The 23,073-nt window shown below is 45.6% G+C and overlaps 1 protein-coding gene and 1 long non-coding RNA gene across 5 annotated transcripts in view; one reads left to right on the forward strand and one right to left on the reverse strand.

Annotated features, from left to right (window-relative positions):
* Positions 1 to 10,422, reverse strand: part of AKT1 (AKT serine/threonine kinase 1) — a 74,775-nt gene extending 64,353 nt beyond the window's left edge. Inside the window, exons 1-3 of one of the 4 annotated variants that reach the window (XM_055717071.1) lie at positions 10,229 to 10,422; positions 8,588 to 8,662; positions 3,046 to 3,227 (exon numbers count right to left, since the gene is read on the reverse strand). In XM_055717071.1, the coding sequence (XP_055573046.1) occupies positions 3,046 to 3,091 (46 nt within the window). In that variant the 5' untranslated portion in view covers positions 3,092 to 3,227; positions 8,588 to 8,662; positions 10,229 to 10,422. The other 3 variants (XM_055717069.1, XM_055717070.1, XM_055717068.1) reach the window with 3 other exon arrangements.
* On the forward strand, positions 9,554 to 15,247 carry LOC129736544 (uncharacterized). The gene is made up of 3 exons (XR_008733299.1): positions 9,554 to 9,769; positions 11,130 to 11,335; positions 11,436 to 15,247. It is a non-coding gene; the product is annotated as an uncharacterized LOC129736544 (long non-coding RNA).
* Positions 15,248 to 23,073: the final 7,826 nt, after the last annotated feature.

Below are 23,073 nucleotides of genomic sequence, written 5' to 3' on the forward strand. Positions count from 1 at the left end.
GAGATGACTCTGGCCCCTGCATAAACAAACGTCTGCACTACTGGAAGTACAGCTTCCTTTAAGGGACTGACTTACAGAACTGCTGAGAGCTCTCGGCCAGGCAGCGATGTTTAATTTCATTTCTCCATTTGTATTTTTAATCTTGGAAACAAAAACAGAAATGTACAGCATGCTGACAGAAGAAAACAACCCCACAATTCTAGAAAGCCCTGCTATTTCCCTGCCAGGCCAAAACACCTGCTCCTGCTAATGACTGCTTTATGCTTATATACACCTGCCATCCAGAAGGGCTCCAGAGCACTTTGCAGCCTGATTTACACATACACAAATCATTAAACCCACCAAAATTAAGCCACTGCTGGGGTGAGATGTAGCCAACTGTTTTAACTGCACACAGTCATGCTGTTCAATTGCTCAGGACGTGAACTACAAAACACCATATCCAACCAAAGCTATAGGGGAACGTTAGGTAGACAGCATCGATGCCCAAACTGGATTTTGGCCAGTCACTACTTAAAATATCTGCATGTGGAAAGCCCTAGGATCTTTAAAGAACACATGCAGTGCAACTTTTGGTTTTATAAATGATCCAAAAGGCAAACAACATAAGTTTCCTATATCTAAAATCCTTCTTTAGCAGTCCCTCCCTGCAGTAATTACTGTTTATGCCTTAACTTCAGAAGCTCACAGTATCAGACATCAGTTTTGGAAACATCCTGTGGTTGAAGCACTTGATCTTGCAGAGCCAGCAAACTGATAGGGTCTGGCAGTGAACGTACATGATCAAAAAAACCCACAACCCTCTAGAAAACACACGCGCATACAAGTGGATCAGTTGTTCTTCCCCCACACCCCCAGCCAAAGTTGAATTTGTCAACTGATCCTGAAACAGCTACAAAAACCAAGAAGAGAGTAACGGAGCAGACATGCTGGCACGCTGAGGAGGAGAGACAGCACTGCTTTCTAAAATCCTCCTTGCATGGACAACACCAAATTAACAGCTGCAAAGTCAATGCAGTGGAATGCAATAGGTGTCACCACACATACCAAGAAGGCAAAAAGGCATTGGGGAGCAGGTTAAAAAGATTAGGAAAGCTAGCATGCAAAAAACACCTGCTTAACAGTTTGGGCATTTGGGCACAAATTTGCAGTCTCAAATATGCAGAACATGCAGAGTAACATTTTGGAAATGGGTTCAGCAGATAATCTCATCATAATATTATCACCAAACCATCAAAGATCATAATCTGTTTCTCTAAGGTAATTGAAAAAAAAAAAAAAAAAAATATCAGGGCATCTTTTACTAAGAGCTCCTCCAGAGGTCTCCTTACTTGAAAGTAGCTTTATCATAATCCTAGAAACAATGAAAAGTAAATTCTCAAGAGTAAATACAGACAAGCTTGAAATGCAACACGACTGTTTCAAAGTTTCAGGCACATCTGCCTCTGAATCATCCTGACAATACAAAGCCAGCTTCACACTTTAAATGTTTCTCCCCCAGATTTTTGGACTTTTTAAAATAAATGCTTCTTCCCCAGGATTTTTTACTTTTTAAAACAAATGCTTCTCCCTCAGGTTTTCATTCAGTGCTCCTCAAAGTAACACTTTGGGTTTTTTAAAGTTACAGGTAAGTGCAGAAAGAATTGTAACAACAGTTAGTTTACAAAAAAGCTTAATCACTTAATTTAAAACTAAAAACTTATCTCTCTGATTTGAAGAGTTTCTAAATTAATAAATGGGAATGGGAAGCATAATTCTGTGTTACTTTCTCCTGTTTTACCCAAACACAGCATAATTCTCAAATACTTCATCAGAACAAGGTAGCCTGGGTACACCAAAATTACTGAATGAGTTAAGGCAATGAGTGGAAAGGCATTTCTACCCGAAATAAACAAGAACAAAAAAACCAAACAAACAAACAAAGAACTTTATCAAAATATTTTTACATCATCAGACAATATGCTAAGCTAGGCTGCACATCCAGCTATTAGAAATCTCTATTTTCACCCTTTTAAAACACAGATTATCATCATGTTTTCCAAATTCTTAGAAATTTCTTATTGTTGCAGAAGAACCACCAGCCTTTATCAAGGTTATGATAATACATTTCCATTTTCTTCCAGAAATAATTATGCTACACCTTTGCACCTTCAGGCAAGTTGTTGCAAACCCTCTAGAAAAATCCTGAGCCTGCAGAACCATGCGAGCTTCCCTACTGCTGGAGCACACAGATTCTGTTTTTGGTCCAAAAAAATGACGGTATTACGGAAAGTACCTAACACTGCTCAATCCCTTCCAAGAAATGATAGCAGAATACAAAGAAACAGGTGAGTCAAGTACCTTATAGGAGCAATGCTGCAGTACTTGAAAACAAACACCACCTTACCCCCCCAAAAAAACAGCCCCGGTGTTTTGGGAATCAGACATTTGAAGTCTAATAGCTATGTTATTTCACGTTTGCCACCCAGTCAAGAATAAAGATTTTTAAATAAAAATCAAACGCCATTAGTGGTACAACAGAAATGCACAGGGTGCACAAACTCAAGGTTATTCTTCCTGACTAAGACACTGGTACCAAGAACGGTTCAGACTCAAACCAAACGGCGCATTCTCTAGCAAGTCTCTGCAACAGCTCAGCATTGCTCACAAAATACAGGCGTATTTTTCACCATTCAAATGAAGATCCACCTCAAGACAATTCTACCTTCCAACATAAAAAGAAAAGCTGCAGACTTACATATAAACCAAAATAATTTAGAACAATTTAACCTTTAACGCTCCAAGCAGTACCTCCTAAGTTGCTATCTTTATCGCCATTTTCAAAGCAGCTGACACTTTTCAGTGAGCGTACACACACGCACACCCGCAAAGAAAACCCCTTCTATGTGTGATTTCTCAAACTTAAGAGAAAGTCACGCACACTCCTTACATGCCACTGCCCGTTAGGGTGAATGGAAAAATAGCAGACTATTTGAGGACATGCTGCTAAAGGACAGATCATCACACGAAAGTCAGTCTACTGTCCTGGAGTGAAGAGACACTTACCTCGTTTGTGAAGCCACCCTTCCTTCACTATTGCTACTTCATTCATAATGGCAGGAATGTCTCTTGAAAAACCAGTTTATGCCAAAAGATCACTCTGTTGAAATTCCTGAACTCCTGCAGAAGGCTCCACAAAAGGGATGGTTTGGGGTTTTTTTTCCCGTTTTCCTCCTTCTCAGCTATTTCTAAAAGGATCAAAAGAAGAGTGAACTGTCATTTTGATGTATGTCACATATGTACAGTAAGGGATACAACAGGGAGTAGGTTTCATTGTTGGGTTGTTGGTTTGGGCACTTTTTTATTATTATTATTATTATTATTACAAATCCTAAATGCGGGCTTAGCTCTTTACGAGGATTTTTGTATCTCGTGGGTGGAGATGACAAAATACATGCTTGCTGAAGTCCTGCTTCTTCACTGAGCAGATCAATTGTGGACAGACTCACAATATCACCAGATGCTGTCTGAGTAAGAGGTGGATGCAAGCTCTTGCCCAGCAGACCTCCATCTCTCCAACACCACCTCACTCTCCACAACAATAACAATTCTGAGATTTCACAAAGTCCAGTTTTCAGTATTTCCTGATAAGACGACTTCTAGAACCTCTTCTGGAAGGTGTGTTTTTTTTACAGTCTAATGTATAGTAGTCTATCAACTAGCAACACACAGGCATCTTAGAGATAAACTTCTGGCAATAAAAATTCCCAATACCCTGCTTCAGATTTTCCTACCTTCACCATCATCCTGTTAATCCCACTCAGATCTCCTCGACTCCCCAGGAAGTGTCTTCTCTACCTTTGTTATTTATAACTCCTGCCTCTGCTAGAGGTACACAAAGTCTCAGATAAGCTCACATACCTTTCTGTTATCTTAAATCAGCCCTTAGAGCACCCTGATCAATGTTATTGCTCTTCCCTGAATGCATCGCAGTTTGCTGCTGTCTTCCTTGCAACGAAATACATCTAAATACAACTTAGGATTTTTACTCCTCTGCTTTATGAGATGAAGTCCCTATCTAAATAGCTTAAAATTGCCCTATCTTATTGAAAACGTGTCTAGTTCATGGCTGACTACCACAGAAATGTTTTTTGCGTTTTTCTCCCTCATTGAAAGTAATCTCTTCCCAAATGCATTAGCTTTTATTATTTTTCTAAATTGAATCCGATTATTTTTCTGCCTGTGGTACAAACGTTCTCTGCTTGTTTTTCTTTAATGACTTCTGTGCTCTCCAAAGTGTCCATACTGCCATTCAATTTGGTATTACATGGGTGATCAAAAAAATGTAATTGGTGACAAATTCCCAGCAGTAACGAAGAAGTTTAATAAAACAAAACTCAGCAGCATTTGTCACCCGCCACCAAAGACCTGTTTTTTACTGCAGTCACTTTTGAACCACAGAGACATCACATTCCCACCTGAAAAATATTTACCATCTCTGCATGCATTTGGCACACATGTATCAATTATCTCTGAGCACACAGGTGATATCCATCCATCAGAAACTCGATTAAAAAAGCAACTAATTCCCCATAACTCATTAAGACACAACCCTGGATGGAAGAAACAGGTGATCTGAATGAATCCAACCCAGAACTGAAACCCCAGCTGGGCCAGAGGGCTCTGTACCGTACATCGCCAGTGCTCTGAAATGGGCAGCCTTCAAAGCAGGGAGGCCAAATTTGAACAAGTCCCACCACTGCCAGCAGAAACAGACTGGGAGAAAGGAGGTCCCTCCCCTGATACTTTGCCTATGAACTTTCACGGTTTATCACTATTCCTCAGTTTTTCCAGTAACACTTTTATTTTCTGGTTTTCCCCCAGAAACAAGGAGTAGTGGGGCTGGGTTTTTTCAAATTACAAATCTGCCATATCTCACTGGCTATAATTATCAACTCCGAGAAACAGATAAGATGTTTGCCTGAGGGAGGGAAAACACACACAAAAAAATGACATTGGAACAAAAGACATGTAAGAATGCCTTAATTTCATTAATAAATATGAGAACACCATATGCTGCAGAATAGAGACCAGTAACCCACAGCTGCCAGAGTTACCTTGGAACAAACTCCTTTGGCTCCAGAGGAATTAGGATAGAACTTGACGACCACTGCAGGCTTTCATTCTCCTTTCAAAATTGCATGCACAAGAGTCACGCAAGCTAGACTTACTTGTTCATGTCAAGGGTAGACCAGACCTCATTTAGAGGCCTCGTTTAAGCATCAAGCCATTTGCAAGGTGTTAAACAAAACCCCTAAGATTATCACAGCTTACATCTGGAAATGCAGCACCCAGGTGTGAAAGTTAATGCTTCTAACGTGCCATAATAGAACACAGGGACTGTGCAACCCACCTCTGCACCTTGAATTCAACAATTTAGCTGCATTAAACAATCAATATCCTTTTCAATAACCATACATAAAGAAGGAAGCTACAAGCCAAACTAGTCTGTAGAAAGGCCAATTCTATTACTAAAAACAGAAAAAAGCGCGAAGGCCCAAAATTCTGCAATCTGCAGCTAACTTACGCCAGGTTTTCTGGGTTAACGCTTGCCAAAATTACCACTTGGCAGCCTCCTGCTCCCATCCAAACTGAAATCTCCTAATCTGAATGACAATACAGCCCAAAAAAGCAGATCAACAAAGAAATTCAAAGTTCAGAGGAACTACTTTTTTCTACTCTCTGCAGCATTCAAAAAGTTTGGACTGCCTTTTCCCTTAAACTTGTACCCAAGAAACACTCCCCACTCGCTACCGCAACCCTGCTATCATGGATGTGTCCTTACCTGCCTGTCTCCTTCCAGGGGAGAGGGGTGGTGAAGGTGGTAGGGGGTATTATAAATGAGACACGCGCAGAAGACTGGGTAGTACAGCACAACAAAGTGGGAAAACGCTAAACATTCCCCGACACCAAACTGCAGCATGGGCTCCACCTCAGTCCTTCAGTCAGCTATGCCAGAGCGCGTATTTTGTAAGGGGGAACTTAAGCTTATTTTTCTTCACACTGCAAAGAGCTGGGGATCCCTTCTCGCTGTCCAAAAAGATGTCCATATACAGTTCCAACAGCAGCAAACCCACTCTTATCTGCTATATTTTAAAACTAAGTTCAAGCTGTGCCTAATATATCTATTTTAGTAAAAGATGCTATTGAAGACAGTGGCAGCAAGTAAGAGCTATTTCTCAGAATAGAAGAGCAAGTTAACTACAGGTCAATGTACTACTGAAGATGCGTAAACCAGAGAAAGTTCCTTTTCCATAAAATCCTTAGAGGGGAAAAGAAAAAAAAAAAAAAAAGGAATGATTACAGTCCTCATTTATGGTCATCTAGGAATGGTTCCCAGCGAACTGAGGGCATTTGAGGTAAGTATGACCTGGCTGCTCCAGCCTGTGTCTGCACATGACTGAATACTGTCAAAAGCTAAACAACTCAGTCTTTCTCTTAGCCTGATGTTTGCTTGTTTTTCAATATGCATTTCTGTAATACCTTTTTCAATACCAACCTATTCCTCACATGCTGAAGTGCAGTAAATCACGAACAGCACATCAGCATCGTATCACGGTGACACTGGTTTTACGTGTATATTAATTCCTTAAAGGTTATTAACTTCTTCATAAATACTGAGATAACTCACTTCCCTAGGCACTGCAGCAGCAGCAAAACCTGCTTTAAGGAGTCAGTCAAACCAACCGTCCAACTGAAGGTGGAGCAGAACCATCTTTTCCGTATTTGGGAGAGTTACATCAGAGCTCCTTCGCTCGTTCTCTTCCATTTATTATGCTCACCTTCTGAAAGGAATTCTTCCATAATACTGAGGCCAAAACCTAAGCTTACAGGATGCAAGCAGCATCTACGGTCATCACCTCATCTTCCTGAGGGACAGTAAGAGACTGAATGTGGATCACACTCACCAACCTCAGCCCTGCCACTGCCTCACCTGGCACATTAGACTGTGCTCAGGCTCTACATGTTAGCTCAGATCAGAAAGCAGGTTAGAGCAAAGCATGCTCCAGGACTAACACTTTGCCCATCACACCACCAGTTACTGATGCCCGCTGCCCTGGTGTGGCACAGTCCTGATGCTCCCAGAATACCCTGAGCCCTCCTAACGCACTACACATCCTTAGGTGTTGTTACAATGCACAGCAGCAGCACCAGGCAAAAAAGGATCCAGCTGCTCATGCCTGCATACCCTGGCCACATGACACTGTCATGAGAGCAGATGAGACACGCAGTAACTGGAGTGGGGCGGGGTGTGTGTGTGTTTGGGCCCATTACATTTATACCATGAGCAACCTAAGCTCTCTTCCCACAGCAGATCCCACATCCCAGCATAAGCTCACAGCTGAGAGCCAACTGCACCTGAACAGCACTGACACAACAAAGTTGGGCTCCAGCCAACATTTCAAGTGGAGCATAGAGATAACGTGTCCCCACCAGGCTTTGACCAGTGAAGTACATCTCCTGCATTGCACAAATCCTGCCTTGGATATTTTGCAGGAGCAGCAGCATTTCCAATGTGCTCAGGGCCCTCTAAGCCTGCAGCAGCTTCGCACCATGACCCAGTTACCAAATCTGGGCAGACGGTGTTCGAAGGACCAGGTTGTTCCAGCATCTTAGCTTACTTTACAAAAACATACTGTGGCCCATGAGTTAGGTGTGGTCACTAATATTTGCTACCGTATGTTCTGCGACGAATGACATCACGTCTACGCTTCATGGCAGCAAGTGCGGCTTATCACAAGGTTCAGAAAGGCTTCTCTGATACTAAGCTACAAGGAAAATGGTAAGTGGAGAACAAAAAATCTCTAAAGCCACATCCACTTTTCTTTCAGTCTGTTCATCTAATCTAGGTTTACAAAACTGTAATGTGAAATACTTGTGCTCTCATGCCTTCGCTGATCAATAGACAGGAGGTTGACACTGTTCAGGTGAGGGGGCCAGAGTTACGACATCCAGCTGTCCAAGCTGCAACTACAACTACGGTTTGATAGGACAAACTAAGCTATTTCAAAACTGAATGATGGCAGAAAAGAGACTTCTTCATACCCTCTCTGTCAAAGACACAGCCCAGACAAAATCCTCTTTATGTTCCCAAACAAGCCCTTTTACAGTTTCTGCTCATATAATTTAAGAACTGTGCTGCTCAGAACTTCTGTACCAACTTGAGATGCATTTAATCAAATTCCATTTTGACGTATTTATAACAGAAGTTTTGTTCTGTCCCCAAACAAACCACGTCAGTCATGAACCTATTTCATTCTTAATGTAATCACTTACAGGACATTTTTATAAGCCGCCAAGTGAATGCTGGAGCTATAAGTTATTTGTGGACATTGGATCAATTCTTGAATTTGATTTACCATCGCTGCACACCAAAACCAGTTCTATAAACATCACACACAACAAAAACCCTCCTACTTAAAAAATCAAAGGTAGTTCCACAGCATCTTTAAGTCTGTTAACTCAGACAAATGTTGTGGCTGTCATCAGAAAATTAACTACTACATAAAAGTAATTACTAGTCATGCAGTATGTCAAATTTATTTACCTGTAAACAAATATTCTTCTGAATTAAGTGTTAGTAACTCCCCTTTATAACTGTATTTTGAAATGTACATCCCTCCTGTGGTATAAATAAAACAAACAAGAGCAAATCAGGGATTTGCTTCTTAAATGTTAAAAGGTGGTAGGAGAGCAAACCAAAAAGAACAGTTAAATACTTTCCCCAAGGGGGTTGGGAGGAGCAGGGGGGATACTGTAAGGTGCAAGCTGCATTAGCATCAGTAGCATACTGTCAGTAAAATATATTAGAAGTCACAGCACGCTCATATACTCGATTATAATTATGTGCTTTAGAAGGAAACAGAAGTAAAAGTCCTAGAAGTCTCTGAGAACATTTTGGTAACTGCAGAATTTCACCTGAGGTAGGGGTGGGGGGGTGGGTGTATCTGCAGACAGCTCCCTACAGCTCTGCAAAACAAGACTGAAAAAAAAAAAAAAAATCAAGTCCCCAAACGCTGCACAGCCACCTACACACACCAAATGCCCACGGAGATAATCACACCCCCGTCGGCAAACAGTGGTCCGCAAAGCGGAGCTGGGCTGAACAACGCGGCTACAGAAGACAAGGGGAAAAAATGGGGGCGGGTGAGGTGGGAGAAGCGGGGGCACTCGGCTACTTTTATTTGCCACAGTTTTAGAAATACACACACCCCCCCCCGCCACCCCCGTTTCCATGGGGGATGCTCGGGCACGTCCCGGGCGGCCCCAGCCCCCGCCGGCGCTGGAGGCCGCGGCTCCGAGGGAGGCCGGGTGGGGGCAGGTCCGAGGGCCGCCGGGGGCTCCCCCCGCGCCCCCCCCGCCGCATCCCGCGGGAGCCAACAGCTTGCTGCCCGCCCCGGGCCCGCCGGCAGGACGCCGGCCGGGGGCCGCCCGCAGCCCGGCCCCCCTCACCCCCCCAGCCGCCCCGGCGCGCCGCAACCCGGCCGTGCCCGGTGGGGCGGCGGGGCAGCCCCCCACCCGCCGCCGCGGCCTAGGCGGGTCAGCGGCCGCCGCCCGGGGAAGGCGGACGGCGGCCGCCCCCCTTCCCTTCCCTTCCCCTCCCGGCCTCGCACAATGCGGCGGGCACGGCGCGGCCGACCGGAGCAGGCCCCGGCCCCGTCGCTTCCTTCCCCCAGCCCTTCCCAGCCGGGGGAGCGGGTCACTTACATGGCTGGAGCCCGGGGAGGAGGTGATGGGAGGGTGGCGGCGGCAGGGGAAGGGAGCCGGGGAGGGAGGCAGGGGAAGGGGAGGGAAGGGGGGAGCGAGCCAGCGAGCGAGCGGGGGGAAGGGGGAGGCTGGCGAGGCGGGCTCTCCGGCGGGTGCCGAGCGAAGGCCTCACTGGGCTGCCGGCAGCCGCCGCCTCCTCACCATCCCCGGGCGGCGGGCGGCGGGGCGGCTCCTCCTCCCCCTCTCGCAGGCTCTCGGCCCATGGGGCTCACACGCCCGCTCCGGCTGCCGGCTCGCCTTCCCCGCCGCTCCGCCTCGCCCCCGCCGCCGCCCTGCCTCCGGCCGGGAGGGGGAGGCCGCCCCTCGCCTCGCTCAGCAGCCCCCCCCCGCAGCCGCCGCCGCCTCCCCCCGCGCCACCGGACCGAGCTCCCGCAGCCGGGGCCGGGCTCGTCCCACACGCGTCTCCGCGGCGCTCGCTCACATCCTCCGGGGAGCGGCCGCCGGGTCCTACCGCCGCCGCGCTGCTTCCCGCCCGCCGCGCCGAGGGGCCGCCCCGCGCCGCGCCGCTCTCCGGGGCGGGGGGCACTTCACCGCCCGGCCCCGCCTCGCCGCCCTCGGAGCGCCCCTCGGCGCGGCGGGGCAGCGCCCTCCGCCCACCCGCCAGGCCGGCCCCGCGGCGGTTCCGGACCCCGGCGCGGCGCGGCCCGGCCCGGCGGCGGGGGTTTCCCCTCCCCCGGCACGGTCCCGGCTGCCTGGGCCGGGCGCTCGGGCCCTGCGCGGTGCTGTGGCCTCTCGCAGCCCGGCCTCGCGGGAAGCCGCCAGCATTAGGAGCCTGGCGCCCGGGGCGTGGGCAACTCGCCCCAAACACGGGGGCCGGCCCGGCCGCAGGGGAGAGGCCCGGCAGCCCCCCGCCTTCCAACCTCGGGGAAGGGCCAGGGCCCCGTGAACCTCCGGGGGGCCGCCAGCGGCAGCGCGGGGTGCCAGCCCGCTCACCTGCGCTCGGAGCCTGCCCGTGTGCCCATTGATGGCACCCCACGGTGTCCCGGGCCCCAGCGGGCTTTTCACCCCCCCGGTGGGCAGCAGGGGGGCCTGAGCGGTGGGGAGGGTGGGCGGTGGCCCCAGGGCCCGGGCCGGTGAGCACGGGTGCGGCGCTCCAGGCTATCCCGCTCTCCCAGCAGGAATGGCTCCCACCACCACCAGTTACTTGAGCTGTCGCTTTACCGCACAGCAACATATTGTGAGATTTTTTTGAAGAGCTGTTCTGCTCTGAAGAACGATGTTGTGGAAATGTCTTCAACAGATCTGTTACTTCTCCGCACTTCCAGCATCAAAATTTGGCCTCTTTGGTCATTAAGGGATTTTGTTTATTTTCTAATTGACAGTGCCATAAACACCAACTGGGCTGCAAGAACTGATGGGGTTTCTTCAGAAATGTGGGATCACCAATGACTGCATTTCTGCACTCGGAAGCTAGCTGGACCTGAGAAAACAGCACATCTTCCCACAGCTTTGCACTGTTAACAACACAAAGGTGCATAAAACTCATTACAGTGGTAAAGCTGGGGACTACGACTCTGCCTTTTCACGGGTAGGAAGCCTATTTGATATCATAAGAGGCTTTTCTACCACATCAGTTGAATGATTGTACATGTTCAGTGAAATTCACTTTCTTCTTTCATTTTGATCAGCCAGGTCTGCCTAATCGTATCTGTCACAAGGGTTCCCAAGCGTCAAATGGATGGCTGGATTTTGGGTATACCAGTGTGCTACAGGAGCCAACGCTGGGAGAGAGGAGAAGAGGCTTCACTCTTCTTTGTGGTGGAGGGATAAAGGCTGAGACTGCCTTTCCCACCAAGGAACAGCCCTTCCTGCTACACCAGCATTGTATTTTTTGTGGTTCACCTTTAGGTTTACTGTGGCATATTTCAGCACAGTTTTAAAAATGTACCATTCAGGCATTAGCAGAATAAGCAAACCCCGTGGTACAGGCTCAGTTACCTCGTTTAGTGTCAGATCTTCATCTGCTGCAGTCAGTGGAAAGATTTCTGCTGATAGCGGGGCAGAATGAAATGGCTGTGAGAGGTCTCTAAGATGCAAAGGCCGAGGAAAGGAAAAACCTGGGTTTGTGATTGCATTTCGACCCACTGTGCATTATGTACAGAATATCCAGTGTAGATTAAAATGGAGGTAGACATTAAAGATATATTGACAATTAAATTAATCGACAGTATGCAAATCTTGCAGGCAGCTCAGAGGACATGTACCAAACTTCACAAAAACAAGAAGGAAATTCATTTAGGAGCTAATGTTGAGTCTTCAGACTGCAGTTACACCTAGCAATAAAGAGCATGTGTGAGTACAGGAGTTCACTGGTTGTAAGACACTTCTGTCCAGGCAGGGGGATCTCTGGTAATATATCTGATTGCAGGAGAGCTTTCTTGCTTTCCTGCCAAATCCTGTCCTGATTGATAAGTTCCCAGGCGGCGTGGTGAGCAAGGTCATTAGGACTTCCCCTTGCAAATGAAGCAGCAGTTTAAAAAATAAAGCTATACAGTAAACAGTTTTCCATCCTGAAGAGAACAAAATAAACCTCTGTTGTTTGCTAGAAAGGAAGTACAATTAAAAAACCCCAAAATTTCAACACGAACAGATTGTTTAGATTTGCCGACTGTTGATTTACCATGATGAAAGACAGGCCCAAACTAGAAAGTTTGGATCCCGATCTGGACCTGACATGCCCCAGATTTGAGGGGAAAGTGCAATTCAGATTCTGGAGTAAGGGCTTATCTTTCAAACACAGCAAAGTACTGTGGATAAAAATACCCAGGTAAAGTAGGAAGTGCCTGGTCTGCAACAACAAAAGTGACTTTGTATTAACAATGAACAAAAGCAGCATTTTTTTTTCCTTTGAGAACAATGAAATCACTCAAGAATTGTTATAAATGCAAACAATGTGGGTTTTATCACTTAGTTATCATCAATAGGATTATAGTCTATAAACCCTAATTTTCAGGGAAGTCCCTAGATTTCCCAGAGCGCTTCCTCAAATTTCATATGTGTTGATTCCAGGTTATTAAGTGCTTCAGAATAAGGGGCATCAATTGTTCCTTAGATTTATATTACCTGAAAATACTGAACACAGGGGTTTAGTGGCAAAGAATGATTGATTGCCAAACAGTCTATTGATACCACAGCAGGAGAGCAGGCACTCCCGTTCTCATCCATTTTTAACATATATATAGGTAAGTAACATGTAATTCAATGTAACTTCTTGAAGTTATTTTAAAACATTGAAATTCTGCAGCTTTGGATAAAAATGTTCTTTATCCAGTCAAGCATAAGAAGAAAGACTAGCATGTTAAGATGAAGTGGAATTATTGAGTTGAACCCCAGCAGGACAAGTTCTGTTCCATGACTGCAAGTAATGACAGCATTTTTATGGGCCAACAGTGAGTTTCTTCCTCCCTTTTTAAAAGGTGGGCTGTACTCAAAGGTACTCAAAGGAAGAGACTATATGACATCCTGTTAGAATTACAGAGCTAGTATCTCAGTCTAGGCATTAATAGCTTTTAAACAAACAACTCAGGTTTGGTCTCAGACAAAAATATAGCTCAATAAAAATACATATTAAAAGTGCATTTCACAGCACCAAATATAATGAACACAAGTTATGCTTCTAAAATTGAACGAATCCAGTGTTTGAAGGTTTATTTCTCAATAGCAAAACAATAACAGGCTATCTGGAAAAAATAATAAATATAGTCATACTGAAACATTGTAGTTTTACTTTTTAGAAATTAATTTTGTGAATCAATAGTTGTATGATTATGTTTGTAATTACCCAACGAATTTCCTACAAGAATAAGCATCAGCTAAACTGGTAACACGAAGAGCAGTGAGCTGAATGATGCCTGTTTGCTGAAGCATTTTTGGGGAGCTCTTCTTCCCAATGGCTTGCTAAAGGCCTTGGCAGAGGTCAGGCAGGAGACCTAGGTTTGGTTTCCAGCTTCTGTTCCTGGTCACCAGGATGCTAAAGCTGGGCAGCCCCGGGGTGGCAGTCTGCTTTCTGCAGCTGGAGTGGGAGGAAGAAGGCACGTTTCGCATTTACAGTCCAGCAGAGCTGTTCTGGCTGGGTCACAAATGCTGCTGACAAACTCCACGGTGCGAGCAGCACAGCCCCCTTCACCAGGAATAAGCATAGCCATGACAAGGGGCAGCAAACACGCTCTGGAGAATTTGGTATATAAACAGGAACTGCATTGGTTTGCATAGAAAATGCGCTAGTTAGATATAGAACATATAAAAATAGCAAATATATCAGTTCTGTCCCATATACCACTGCAGTTGCTTTTGTTGTTACAGTACTAACCACAAGCCCCAGTCTGAACCAGGCAGCATTAGCACTGTAGAGACACATCATAAGCCATGGTCTTTGATCTGAAGGACTGAAGTCTGCTTCAAACCGCTGCATTGCTTATAAAGTAACATGTCAGGAGTTCTTAGTTCAGGGAAGATACCTGAAAATGCTGAAATTTCAATGATCTGTGGGAGGAAACATCATGCTCTTAACCACAGTCAGAAAGGCAAATCCTCTGAGACTGAAATGCTGAAGGTATAGACATACATTAAAAGAAAAATAAAAACTTGTCAGGTTCCTGTTGCTTTCCCAACTCTCACACACCCAACCCTGATTCTGCTATTAACCCAAAATTATGGAGTTGAATACAATGTGGGCATATTCCTTTGGATGCAGTTGCAGTGGCTGATCACCCCTGCAAGTCCTCACGTGGAAACGTGGAAGGAGCAGCAGCCATGCTGCGGGATGTGGACACTGGCACAGCCATGGGTTCTTGGGGCCCTGGTCCTCCTGCATTGAGCTCCAGGGGAAAGCCAGTGCAGAGCAGGTCATCTTCCTCATGATACGTGCAGTTTTCCTAGAGATCAAGAGCTGTAATCGAGCTGTTAAGGTTTGAGGCATCATGGTGACAGGGGCTTCCTAGATCCTTTAAAATGTCATACATATGACATTTATCCAGTGGACTGGCAGGGGCTTTTATTGTTTGCATGTTAACGCTAGAGGAGAAGGGATTGCTTTTAATTTCTTCAGTGCATTCTTAATGGCATCTGCATGCACGTGAAGATCTGCTGTCCTTTGGATCACTTCAAAATTGTATCCTTTGGAAACTTTTAAGGGCAGAAGTGATCATTTCAGCATCGTTCTGGTCTGACCCTCTGGCTACTTCAGACATAAAATTGCACTTAGTGATGTCTTCATCTGTATTCACATCTCATAGGTAAGAGATGACACTACCATGAATAAAAACAGGAAAAGCGAAGAAAGAAATTCCTATCTTTGGTGCACTCTTTACTTCAGAGCCCTGTTGTGTACTTGTTTCTACAGCCACGCTGATCAGACACCAAATAAAATGCAACAGCTTATGGAGGAAAAAACCCAGATGAGTTTCTGCTTATTTATCACACAAGAAGCACTTCTACGAAAGAAGAGTCCTGATAGTAATTTTTATATTCAATAAATCATTTATTAATTTAAATAAATATATATTTAAAATATATCTTTTGCTGCTTGAGTATCTCTCTCCTGTAGCTCTTTCATGTCTAACCAAGTTTGAGCTCCTGCTACTGTTTGCCCTCACTGAAATCACTGAGGTCTCCTTTTCTGCTTGACTTCTTACTGTCACAAAGCTTTCAAGTGCTTTTGCTACCCTTTGGCTACATCTAGGCTGGGTTTCTTAGCTGCACCTACAGAGAGGTTTGTGGCTGTTGCACCCTGTGGCCAGAGCGAGTTATTGCCCGTCGTGTTTTGAGGGACAGGGTCCCCTCCAAGCCCAAATCCTCTTCCTCTCCCCTACCCCAGCCTGCAGTTCCCTGTGAGCAGCAAGCCATGATGCCTGAGCAGCACTGGCCACAGGAGTGGTTTTCTGGAGTGATCCGGTTGGAGCTGAGGATCCCATCTCCACACCAAAGGTGCTGCAGTGAAGTGGGGGGGGGGGGGGCTTCGGGCTAGCTGTAACAGGGTCCCAGGGACTGCTTGCCCAGTGGTAGTCAGAGTTCATGTGGACTGGTCTGAAGGATCTCACTGGTTTAGGTTCACTGGAAGGAGGCCCAGTTCATGCACTCCTAGACTGGTCCGTGTGATACAGACCGAAGCACAGTGAATTGGTACAATCAGGAGATCTGCTTTAAAAGCACGCTCCTGATTCAATGTAGACACAGGCATTGAAAACGTTGCTGCCACATGAGCTGAAGGCATCCAGAAATTAAGAAGATACTAGGAAGAAGTAGTAGTTTAAGAAGATACTAGGAATAAGAATCAGGCACATGCATAAACACTGCAAAATTCAGGCTAAAAAACTTGCTTGTGTACTGATACAACAAGGACCTATTTAGTTGTCCTGCCCGCCCCGTCCCCCCCCATACGCAGCACATAACTGGTTTTCTTGGGCCTCAAGCTGTCCGACATTGCCTGTTTGCTGAAATTCCCATCCCAGCCTTGAACAGAATGCTCACCCATTAAACTGGGTCCACCAAGAGCCTGCACAAATCAGGATGCGACCATCCCTTTGGGGCTGTGTGGAACAAGACCTACCTCTTAGCAGGTCCGTGCCCAGTGCCAAGGGGAGTCTCTGCAGGACCTTCTTGGTGCTTATCTAACAGACACTAAACATAAAAATAATAAAGGCAACTGTGAAAGAAATCAACCTGTTGACCTGCCTTGCAGTCTTCCCTGCCCTCAGCCTTGCCATCTGCATTCAGCTGGAGAAGCAGCTGCTCCTCGGCCACACACTCATTGCCAGCCGGGAGGGAATCGGGCCCAGGGTATTTTTCTGCTACATCTAGCCTGGCTCTCACACAGCATTCCCGCTGCAGCCCCTGAGCCTGCCAGGACAGGCTGGCAGTTGTAGAAAATGATGTCACCGAATGGAATGGGCAGGGCTTCTGTGCCACCGATAACATCTCAGCAGATGTCCTCTGAACGTGCTCACGGTTCTTCTCATTATAGCATCTTTATTTTCCATGTACCTTTCACCGGTGTCACCTTTTAAGTCAGCAAAGAGGTTACTCTTTCCTAAAGACGGATTATGAGAAAAAATGAGAAAAAGAGTTTTGCTGCAGTTGTTTGAAGTATTTTTGATTTATTCTTGGCCAGGAAAACTTTGCAAGTCAGTAAAACACCAGTACTCAGATACTTCAAAGCATACAGGTTCCAGTCTCCCACTGAAAAAAGTTTATGATTTTCCCTTGTTCCTTTACCCTCTTCAAAAATAAAACAAGGATCAACAAAGTTGCTACACTGCATACCTCACACAGGCACCCCTGTGATCCCATTACCTATAATCTGTTCCCTATAAATCCTGCAGGTTTATAATCCCGCCTACTGCATCTCATCCCTATTTAGAAAATCAGATCTACCCCAGGGTATCCTTCTGGATGTGTAGAGTTCCACTGAAATCAGCGGGGATCTGTTTAAGGACATGCCTGCAGAGAGTATCTGTTATTCTATATTTACACAGCACCCAGCATAATAGGACATGAAGCCTGATTACAGCCTCCAAACACTACTGCCATGGAAATCAGTCTTGTTATTGACTGATGACTCAGCATGTCCGAATTTAGATGGAAGAGGGCTACTTTCAATTCCCAATTCTTTTATAGCCTCTTTGCATAACCTAACCAAGTCACTGCATCCGTACCTCAGACACTCCTGTATTTAATGCAGAGAAAGTCAATCACTGATTAATTCCCTTCCCCCAGTCCCTTCTTTGGTTTTTGATTATAGAATCCTTGGGGATAGACGTTACCTCTTGCAAGGTGCCAGGACGCTGCATAGCACCAGGGAGCTCTGGCAATCTTCTAAATGGTAAAATAACAATCGTCTTCAGAAGCAGCTGTGATTACCCTAATATTTGTCCTCACAGAGTCATTTTTAAATTGAAAGCACACCTGGGACAATTCACTTCCAGAAGAGGCTCAACCTGATCCTGGGATGATGACAACCCCAGAGTAACCTGAGCTACAGCATTGCCTTTAACAAAGTAAGAAAAGGTAAAATGAGGAGAGTCATAGGGTTTTTTTACAAAACGTAAAGCAAGATGGATGAGTTCAAACCTTAAATAAAACACCAGCAGCGACACAGCTTTCCCTCTTCACGAGAACAGATGTGGAAAGCTATTATTATAATTTGCAAATAATGTTACCCCCCTTATGTGTGTCACTGGGGCTTTTTTATGACAGGGCTTCGGCTAGACAGTTTCTTACATAATGCTGTTATTCTGGTTTTGTTTCAGACATAGTTCTTAGGTGATGGGTTTCCATGTAGAGGTTCTATTAACAAATAGGCATCAGTTACACAGCTAGTTGTCGCTCAAAAAATTCGTATTTTGAAATTGTGAAGATATTTCCTAGGTTAGAATATCTGCTGAAAGTTAAGCCCAGGAGCAAGCACGGATCCCTGCAGGTATGCCATGCAACTTGCACAGACGACCGTTATTAATACAAATCACTTCAATTAAAATTGACATGTGAGCCAATTAATAGTATGTACGTTAATTGATAAACAAGACCTTGCTCATTGTACCCAGGCATTTGTTAAATACCTGCCTGACATTGCAGCTGACCGGTGAGGACGCACTCCTGCCCTAGGAACGTGGTGGGTTTTGTGTGTGTTCCAGTTTACTGCTGATCTGCTGTACCTTGAGAACAGCAGTATTTTTGAGTCATGGGATATAAAGTTTTGTGTTTGCCCGCATCACAGCTGGGATACAATATGCATGAGTTCATGCATAATAAGGTAAATATTATCTGCCATGTGATGCTACTGTAAATTCTCATGTTATTTGCTGACCGTATGTTTTTTCCTTCTCTCCCCTATTTCCCCCCAGCATCTGACAGCACTGGCAGCCTCCACAGCACTCTGTAACAGCAAGCACACTGCGACACTGTTGCAGGGGTTCCGTACAGCAGAACCTTCCCAGTGCCATTGATCAAGCCACAAGCACTAGTTAAGTAATGCAAGGTTGCTCTAATTCCCTGACTCATCTCCTGTTCTCCCTGGAAATCCTAAACGTGGTGCTGGAGACCAAACTGCAGTCCCCTGACTGCAGCAGGATGAAGTAACTTTGATTGCTGAGTCACGATGTTGACCCGCACAGCTTGAATTTCTGTTCGTCGTTAGCAATAGTCGAAAACGCTCATTGTATTCTTATCACAGTCCAGGTACTAACTGCACATTCCCTGGGAATGCATTCAGCCCAGCTTTCAACGGGGCTTAGATTCCCCAAATCACTATTTGCATAATGTTTACAAAAAAACACATTTCATTTAAAGTAGCCTTGGATTATTATATTCTCAGGGTCCTTTTTTTTAATGCGTATGTCATCTTAGAGCTAATCAGCATTCCACTCTGGCATTCACAACTGCTGAGAAAGTCAGATCTTAAAATGCCCTAAGTCCCCAACAATTTCTGCCCATCAATAGTTCATACAAGCTCTCTGGGCGTAGTGAGTAGTGTGGAGGAAAACCCGGGATCAAATTATTCTCAGGTATGAATTAAACCTATTGCTTTGTAGCCACTGATGTGTCTCCTTGCTCTTGGTGATGAAATTCTCATTATGTACTGCATGCTTTTACAAACGCTGCTATCCTTCTGAGCATGATATATGTTTCTCAGATAGAAATTTGTGTTTCGCTACAGTGGCATCACTATGCAACATTTCCGATGATGTTAGCTATGAGTCCTGCTGTTTTAGATGCAAACCTCTTGTTCTGGTCCGTGATGTGAGATGGAATATATTTGACGTGTGCCTGGCTGCAGAGACAAATGGAAAAGTAGAAACACTCGCGTGCTACACTTAGTTTCTAGAATTGATCTTGATCAGTCAGCATATGTGTTTTGTCATATGTCATGTCAACGTGATTGCCATAATGCTCTTTCATTAGGAAAAATGATTCCTCTCGGACACAGGGCAAACAGGAGTTGAGTGGGGATGCCTCTGCCACCCCTTCAAACTGGCTGATAGAGAAAAGTCTGCTTGCAATTCACAGCAAAATATGAAAAGAGACCAATGTAAATAAAGATGAAGAGGAGACTCGCATCAGAGAAGACACAAATGAAAAGGCATGCGACCAGTTTAAAATACGAATGAGCTTCTGTTAAAAGAGCTCTCTTTAGTGACCTTTCCTGCCATGTGACCAAACTCTTCAACCAGCCACTGCAACCCAGTACTGAAATTGTCTTTATTTTCATTTCAGATCTGGCTGTGTTAGCCTATACTTGCTGTGTTCATTTATTGCTCAAATAATCTCACTTCTGCTGAAGTCAAGGGGTGTTTTTGTTGTAACCCCTCTCCCAAGGGCCTGGGGCCAGGCAGCTCTGTGCTGTTATCAGGTCCGTCTGGGAATGGAGCAAGTAATTCTAAAGCCAGCAAGTGGCTGTGGAAGAAAGCTGGGCTCCGTGCAAGGTCCTGGGCTGAAGGGCAAACCTTTCTGACAGCAGCCAGCGCCAGGGCGGTAGGGGGACGCTGCCTTTGGCATTTCTATTGAACCAAGCCAAATGTCCCAACACAGGCGTGGAGAGGTAGCAAGGTGGGTACCTGCAGCTCTGCAGCCTCTTCAATTTATCAAAATCCCCACTGCATCACACACCTGCAGGCAGCATTCGCTCGCTTGCACCCAGTGCCAAATGCAGCAATATGGTAACTCCTTCTCTGCTCCCCCCACTTAGACTTCCAAGGATCACAGAAGAATTTCTGACGTGCTCCAACATTGAACAAAGCAATCTCTGATCTTAAGGAGAAAAAAAAAAAAAAAAAAAAAAAAAGAGACCAGTTTCATACAGGCAACTGGCAAAGATTCAAATTGCATTTTATTTTAGCCAAAGCAGTTCACCAATCCTGAGGAGGGATGTGAATTTTCAGCTCCAGTCAGATGCCTAATTATTCATTTCTCTTTATCTTGCTTTTAAAATCTTGCCAAGGCTGCACCCATCCCTATATCTCTAGGCATTTGAATACCACTCGAGAAGCACCTGAACTCTGACAGTAAGCCTGGTTTCAAGTCACCATGGAACCTCTCAGAACCCCCTGCAGATGACGGAGTGCTGACAAAGCGTACCTCGCACCGGAACGATGCTGCCTCTTACCTGTAGAGGTACCACTCCATCCACCACACCTGAAAGGATCTCTGGGACTGCCAGCCGAGTCTCACCAGACAGGAGCATGCCCTTTGCTAGGGGATATTGAAGCAGCGCTACCGTGTGTGACAAATAATACCATCTTTTTTGCTCCAGGCAGGGCCCAAGATTGAACCCTCAATCTGTTACTCACGCCACAGTAGGGGCTTCCTCAAACTGCTGAGTCTAAAATGAAATTGAATGAGAAAGAGGGTAAAACACACAGGTGGCGCAGCATAAAATTAGACTTTTCAGAAATTCCGGTTTTGTTTTCCTCCCACATTTGTGCCCCACTCAACTTCCTCATCTTCCATTCCCTCCCCACCCATGTTTTCTGCAAAGATGCCTTTCAGAGATGTGCCATACACTTGTTTTCTTCAGAGCTCGACTTCAGTCTCACCTAAAGTCAGTCCTGAAGAAGGGCATGAGAGGATCACATCTGAGCCCCAGAGGAAAGACACTTTGGCTTCTGGCAGGGCATCAATTATAAAGCCAGGACAGATAGTATTTTATGTGCCACTTGCAGTTAGAGGAGTGACCCGAGTGATGGGTAACCCTTGTGCAGGCTTTCCACAGGGGCTGGTTTCACCCAGGTAAGGGTTAGCCCCACTAGGAGAGGCTGATGGCATCTTGTATGTCCCGGGAGAAGTGCTGTACAAGCCACAGGGTTAGTGTCTCAGCAGATCATGCAAGAGGACACTATGGTTTCCTATACCACCTCCTGCTTCTAGATCTGCTTATACTGTGTCACTTACAGAAGTGATTATTGTTCATTACCTTTGGCTTCAAAAATGGCCACCTGCCACTTTGGAGTGCGGGACATGTTGAGAATGAAATTTATTTCAGCTCTCTCTTTTATTGGTGGCTTTGCGCATGGTCTTCTGGTTTCAGGGAAGAAAGTTTAAACAAAACTGAGACTGGCTGATGCAGAACCCAATTGTCTTTTTCAACCTTACAGACCCTTCTAAAACGCAGCATTTTGTGTGAGCCCTGGAGAGCATGTGACACCAAAGCCCCTCTCTGAAGAATCTGGCTGCATTTCTCTTATGCTTTAGACAGAGCAGGCATCAGTGACTGATACATAATTTAGTCAACACCTTCAGGGTACATTAAATTAGCAAATTCTCTAATTTGCTAAGAATTCACATAGATGAATTGATGATTAAATAGCTGGTTGAACTGAAGAACCCAAATGGAGCAGTTTGTTGCTAATGTAAATGCCATCTATGTCTAGACCACTCTCCTTGTTACATTCTAATTGACCTAATTATTTCCAAAAACACTCTTTTTGTTATTTCTTTTGCATTTAGGTTCTGTGTGGGGGCTGGATGTGGGAGGAGGGCTGTTCTGGTGTATTCCAACAGCGGAGAGTATTTTAAGCATTGACTTTGGATAGCAGCAGCAGCGAGTGGTTAAGAAGCTGGAGAGCTTCATGTAGACGTGGGGAGAAGATTGTGGGCTACCTGTTTGAACTTTGCTGCCGTACAACCACATCCACTTTTATGATGTCTTAAGAACGAACACATCTCCAAAGAGGTCTTCTCATTTTAAGTGAAGTTGCAAAGTTAGTGCTCAGACATTCGATCAAGTTACTGCCGTTTGACAAGCTAGTGCTTGTCAGCCCAACCGAGCTGGGCAACTGTTACAACTGCGTGCATGCTTCGTCTCTTGTAAAGGCAGTGGAATGGTACTTCTTGTGGTGGGGAAAGCAAAACTGAAATAGCACAGAGTTGCTGTAGGGAGCTATTGTTATTGCTTGCAGGAGCAAGTACCTGCAGAGTTACCACATCTCAGCTGACATGAGGTAGCTTGTTTGCTAGCAGTAACTGGGTTGTGCGTCTGAGCCCTGCAGAGACCTGGGTTTCCCTCACATAATAGTGTTACCTTTAATTTGTAGTAGTGAGGACATCAGCTGTTGGATGAAGGAAAGCTGAATGTTCAAACACATTTCTAGTCCTCTAGAACCTCTGCCTTTAATGTCAGAAAACCATCCAGGCTGCCTGAAGATATTCTCCCTGGAGTCCCCACCACTGGCAATGGTAAGCCATTGCAGCGGTTCATCATCTGCTCTAAAAACATGCCCTGCACATTCAGGCTGGGCTGGAAACATTTCGCCTTCCAGATTCTGTTCCTGTTTT

This window comes from Falco cherrug, chromosome 7 (genome assembly GCF_023634085.1).
Source record: "Falco cherrug isolate bFalChe1 chromosome 7, bFalChe1.pri, whole genome shotgun sequence".
Lineage (NCBI taxonomy): Eukaryota > Metazoa > Chordata > Aves > Falconiformes > Falconidae > Falco > Falco cherrug.